Here is a 5,834-nt window from a genome sequence, read left to right as displayed (position 1 = left end):
AAACGACATGAGGGTGAGTAATTAATGACAGAATTTTTATTTTTGGGTGAACTAACCCTTTAAGAGGTTACAAACACTAACAATTTAACAGCAATTAAAAGAATTTTATCGAGTCCTAAAATATACATTTTTCATACTGTACATTATAATGATTTACTTTAAAGGGGTCATATGATGCGATTTCAAGACTAACGACACTATTAACTGTCTTGATATTTACTTTGAAAGCTGACGCTCGCGATTATGTTAAGGGGCGTTACATTTCCGACTCGTGCTTGTGGTGTTCGGCCAGTCACAATGCACTGGGTCAGCTGGCCAATCAGAGCAGACTGCGCTTGTCAAAGGAGGGGGCTTTGTTGAAAACGAAGCGTTTGAGAGAGGCGGGGCATAGAGGACCTACAATAATGTACAGTATTTGAAAAATAATGTGTTTTTTGAACATTAAAGCATGTCAACATATTCTGTTACACCAAATACACAAAATAATGATCTTTAAAATAGCATCATATGACCCCTTTAAGAATTTTCTTGCTTTATTTTAGATTTTAGTGTTTTATTTTTAATTTTTAAACAAAATAATATTTTAATATCAGCCATTTGTTTTAATATCGGCCATTTATTGGCCATAACATGATAATAATTAACAGAATTTTATTGGCACATCCTTAGTCTGAACTTACCTCTCTGTTTTGAGTAAAAAGGACACATAACAGCAGTTTTATAATGGTTCTTTTTCATGGTGTGAAGAAAGTAATAATGACGTACGAAATTCTCCACCTCTGTAATTAAAACCAGAGACACGAGTTAGCATATGCAGCACATGCTAATATGACACATGAACTGATGTTTAAATTGGATGAATGGCTTATCTTTACCATTTTTAATGTCCTGGAATGATTTTTTGGGTGATTTGTTTACTGTCCTTGGTCGAGTCTCACCGTCTTCCAGTTTGTACCATTCTAAGCAAGTTTTCATAGCCTTGTTGACGTTTGAGGACATGTGAGAGTCGCAGTCTGAAAAGGGTCAAAACTTCAAATGAGTTTCCAATTTACTGTTTCTTCTCAAGGTTTTTTCATTTTTTCAATATGAGTAATTTTTAACAACACTTTAAAAGTCTCAGTCACCAAAAACCCCGTAAGCGAACACTCTCAAGCACACATACTGTACCTGAAAACCCATGCTAACACTTACAGTTCAGATGTTTCACAGCAGGAATGATGATCTGCTTTTGTGGTGAACTTCCAACATTGTTAGTTGCAAAAATGGAAATCCTGGCTTCTGAATAAGTTATTGATGTATTATATGTTTGATTCACAGTTAAATGGTCCATTCCCTTTTGTTTTTTTGTACAAGGCCAAACTGAGAGGGTCAGATTGTACTTCACACCCCCTACAGACTCATTATCAGGTGGGGCCTAAAGAACACTACATTTTAGCATCATTCAAATCAAATTTTATTAATCTTCAACCTAATAAAAACATTTCTGGTGTGCTCTGTTCCTTTCATACTTACATCCCAGGAGAGAGTAATATCTCTGGTACCATTTGTCAGGTTGTTTACCACCCAGCGTATTACAGGTGTGCGCCTGATTTCTGTAGAGAAGTGTTACATCTGTTAACCAAATATTTTCAGATGCTTTTACTTATTAAAAATTGTTTTAGATGGCGCAGTTGTAGCATTCATTGACAGATACAGCTGAACTCGAACCTGAGGGAACATCCACCATTAGGCTCCAGTCACTCCAGAGAGCATGTAGTGAGTTTTCACATAGACTTGACTGCAGTTTGGCCTGCCGCCTCAGTTGGATCTGGTAGATTTTCGTGTACTGTAGATGTAGCATGTAGAAATCTATAAACATATTCATCTCAATCAGTTTTGCAGTCCATAATTTTTTTGTGTTCAAAATTTACAAAATTTATATAATAAGCGAGTACACCATGAATCCATTTTCCAAACCGTGTTTTTGGCTTATCCTGAATCACTACGGTACACCTATAATAAGTGTTTATATTCAGACTATTTTAGACTGGTTCTGGTGGAACCGCTGCGGAGTAGCCTGGTACCTGCGTGATTCGTCATAGACTTAAACAGAGAGAAGTAGCTCCGGCTACAATGTTCTTCCGCAAGAGTCACGCAGTTCTTTCACTTTCACAACGAAACACACAGCGTCACACACGGTGGGCTAGACTGAGCGACGGGCGGTGGGCTTGGGAACGGCGCGGCCGGCGGATTCGACGAAGGAGCGGCCGGTGGGCTTGCGGCAACCACATGTGACGACCCCGGGCTGGACTCCGCTTCGTCCACGGTGAAAGCCGATCCGGCGATCCACAGCGCGAAGTTGATGTATTTCCTCAGCGACAAGCACGGATCAGCTCTAGGCATGACGAAGCGGATATCATCCTCTTTTGGAAGACCAAACAAAGTAGTTTCACTTTCACAACGAAACACACAGCGCCTTCACGACATGGCAGCGGTGGCAACAACAATACTACAGCGAGAATAAAAGTTATGCCTTCTTTCTTTGCGTGAACATTTGGGCGGCGTTATGCAAATCTTCCCACATAGTGATGTAGACATGTTGGGGCGTGTTAGAACGAGCCGTTTTAGGTAGGCGTGGTTGACTCTTAACTTTTATAAAGAATATCTCTTTGGATTTGAGACTTTAGTCTTTGCAACTTTACAGATCTTCTTTATGCACCAAAAGCTTGTAACACTTCAAAGAGAAAGGAAAAATTGAAATTGCATCATATGACCCCTTTAACCGCTACAGCGCCAAAAGTTACGGACTGCAGATTTAAAAAAAGGATGGACACAATTTTAGAAATATGTGACTGCAAAACCTGTTTTCTCAAGCTTTCATGGTTGGGGTTGCCAGATTTCAAGAGTTAAAATACTTACTTAATCAGACTTACTTAACTTTACTTACAGACTTTATAATCTTCCCAACCTGGCAACCATACGCGCATGCTCTCTCTACTTTATGGAAAAAATAAGCATTTAATCAGTGATAAATCGAATCTGTCCCTGTAATCATAATTTGTGTGAAAAGGAACAAAAGTTGTTGGTGTTCATTTCACCTGGGAACTGCAGTGAAATGTTTGTAAAGGTACATTTTTGCAGTTTTGGAGTCACATATTTCCAGTGATCCTAGATTGCAATCTTCAAATTTTGAGATCATTTAAATGGGTCATAGCCATTACATTTTTTATTACAGTTTTTGCACCAAAAACAAGTTTAAAAATAATTTAGTTTTTCATTGTTTTCCAACCTCTCTACAGCCTCTTTGGTGCTGTGCCTTTAAGAGTAAACATCATCATTGCATATGTAATGAGTAACAGTGCTTTGCTGCATATTTGCTGTCAAGTAACATGATCAGAAACTGTATAAAAATGATGAAAAAATCCTTTACTGGAAGGATATGCACAAAACCAGATTTGATAACCCTTTCCCACATTTTACTCATTATCTTTAGCTTTATGGGCTGGAGTGTACAGTGTTGACATACTATTCTTACTATCAGTTTTTAATATGCACACAGTATGCACATTTTTACATGAAAAGAATACCTCTATGGCCTATCTCATTTGGCAAATTATGAAGTATAAAACAGCACACACTACACAGAATGCTATGATACTCTCAAATTGACCTTCCATTTGAATTTGCAGAAACAATCTCTTTTTTTTACTTATTATTTTAAATAATTTTACTTATAATTTAAACCAATTTAACCAGACTGCCAAAAGTTAATAATAAGTTACTAAAGTAATATTTTGTAAAATTACAGAATGTTTTCATAGTACATTTAATTATTTTATTTAAAAAGATTTAAAAAGAAGAGAGAAGTAGAATTTGATTTTTGATTTTACCCCTTTAAACCATTGTTATTTTTTTAATAATGCATTGTGAATTATGTCAAAAGAGTCATTAACTCTTTTTTTTTTTTTTTTTAATAAACCCAAGGACAAATCACTGTTCAGACTGTGCAACATTCAGACAACCTTATTTGTGCACATATATAATTTGTATTAACAGAATGAGGGCTCTAACCTTCGGTGCTGTCCTTAGTTTCAAATGTTGCCTACAATTGGAGAACACATCATATTAGTAAAATAACAGATTCATTTCAGGAATTTAAAATACCAGATTTTCTGAAACGTCTTACATTCTGCCATTCAGAGCCTCTCTCCCTCCATCTGATCTCATATTTAGCACCTTTGTTATCCTTGGGTTTGTCCAGTGTGAATTTCAGGATTCCAGCTAACCTTTTCATTCTGAGAATCTGAGGCTTACTGTATTTGACTGTTGACAACATGAGTATACATTAGCAAAATGCTATGCTGATATGTAAAAAAAATGATGTTACATGATACACATGATAATAATGATAACGTGATACATTTTTAATTCTATAATTATTACATATCCAATATATTTTAACAAATGCACACATTTATGATCCCAACCATGTGTATTGGCCCTTATTAATGTAATATAAACTTACCCATGCATTCAAGGATGACTGAGATTTTGCTAGAATTACAGGTGAGGTTGCCGACTTGTGTCTGTACCCATATGTCTGTCTTTCTGTTGGTGATTCCTAGTTGCTCCAAGAGAATGTTTGTCTGTGCTTGTTTGCCACAGTTCATATGTGTAAGAAATTGTTTCTTTTCACTGTCCCTGTGAAAGTTATATTTATGATGACTGACATGCATTATCAAACCTCAGTATCTGTTAAACCCAAGGTATACTTTAGTTTTTTACTCTCAGTGAAACACACAGCCTTTCATAGGTTTACAATGTTTTGTAACTATGAAGACAGCATGATTTGTTTGTGTTACTTTCATGCTGAATGTGTTGGTTGACCTCACCATATATGAAGAGTGTGTGTTTGACTCTTCTCAGGGTTTCTCTCATCCCATTCACAAATGAAGTCCTCTTCTGGCCTAGTTGACTTTTTGTAACAGTGTGGATGACTTGTAGACACACATCCTGCTGCTTTAAGAACATTTAAATAATGTAAAAAAATAAATAAATAAATAAAAACATCTGTAAGTCAATGTAAAACTGTAAAACAAACTGTAACTCACCTGATCCCACCAAGAAATATAAATGCTAAAGAGCTTTATTGCCAAGTATGTTTACACACACAAGACATTTATTTGTCTTGGTAACAGGAGCTTCCAGAAAAAAAGTACACTGGCTGTTCACAGAGTGCTGTATCCAAGCATGTTAACAGAAAGTTGAGTGGAAGGAAAAAGTGTGGAAGAAAAAGATGCACAACCAACCGAGAGAATCGTAGCCTTATGAGGATTGTCAAGCAAAATCGATTCAAGAATCTGAGTGAACTTCACAAGGAATGGACTGAGGCTGGGGTCAAGGCATCAAGAGCCACCACACACAGACGTGTCAAGGAATTTGGCTACAGTTGTCGTATTCCTCTTGTTAAGCCACTCCTGAACCACAGACAACGTCAGAGGCGTCTTACCCGGGCTAAGGAGAAGAAGAACTGGACTCTCCCGGACAAATAAGGATTTTTCACACTCTGCTGCTCTGTGTTTCACGGAAACCTGGCTGAATGACGTCATTCCGGACAGCGCGCTGCATCTGCCAGGCTTTCAGCTGTTTAGAGCACACCGCGACGCAGAATCAACGGGGAAACCGCGCGGCGGCGGGACGTGTTTACATCAACGAAAGGTGGTGTACAGATGTTACAGCGTTAAAGAAGATGTGTTGTCCCGATCTAGAAGCGCTCTTCGTTAACTGCAAGCCGTTCTATTCGCCGCAGGAGTTTTGCTCGTTCATTCTCGTCAGTGTTTACATTCCTCCGCAAG

The 5,834-nt window shown here is 37.6% G+C and overlaps 1 protein-coding gene across 1 annotated transcript in view; it reads right to left on the bottom strand.

The window, feature by feature from the left end:
- LOC107692236 (interleukin-12 receptor subunit beta-1-like) overlaps positions 1 to 5,834 on the bottom strand; it is an 11,539-nt gene that overhangs the window by 4,727 nt on the left and 978 nt on the right. The window contains exons 2-10 of the mRNA XM_016491202.1: positions 4,872 to 4,995; positions 4,505 to 4,680; positions 4,166 to 4,302; positions 4,051 to 4,081; positions 1,708 to 1,848; positions 1,480 to 1,592; positions 1,192 to 1,414; positions 876 to 1,013; positions 681 to 779 (exon numbers count right to left, since the gene is read on the bottom strand). Coding sequence (XP_016346688.1) covers positions 681 to 779; positions 876 to 1,013; positions 1,192 to 1,414; positions 1,480 to 1,592; positions 1,708 to 1,848; positions 4,051 to 4,081; positions 4,166 to 4,302; positions 4,505 to 4,680; positions 4,872 to 4,995 — 1,182 coding nt within the window. The remainder of the gene's footprint in view (positions 1 to 680; positions 780 to 875; positions 1,014 to 1,191; positions 1,415 to 1,479; positions 1,593 to 1,707; positions 1,849 to 4,050; positions 4,082 to 4,165; positions 4,303 to 4,504; positions 4,681 to 4,871; positions 4,996 to 5,834) is intronic.

This window comes from Sinocyclocheilus anshuiensis, unplaced genomic scaffold (assembly GCF_001515605.1).
Source record: "Sinocyclocheilus anshuiensis isolate Anshui unplaced genomic scaffold, SAMN03320099.WGS_v1.1 scaffold827, whole genome shotgun sequence".
Classification (NCBI taxonomy): Eukaryota; Metazoa; Chordata; class Actinopteri; order Cypriniformes; family Cyprinidae; genus Sinocyclocheilus; species Sinocyclocheilus anshuiensis.
The sequence above is the reverse complement of the archived record's forward strand: the minus strand, read 5'-3'. Positions and strand labels throughout refer to the sequence as shown.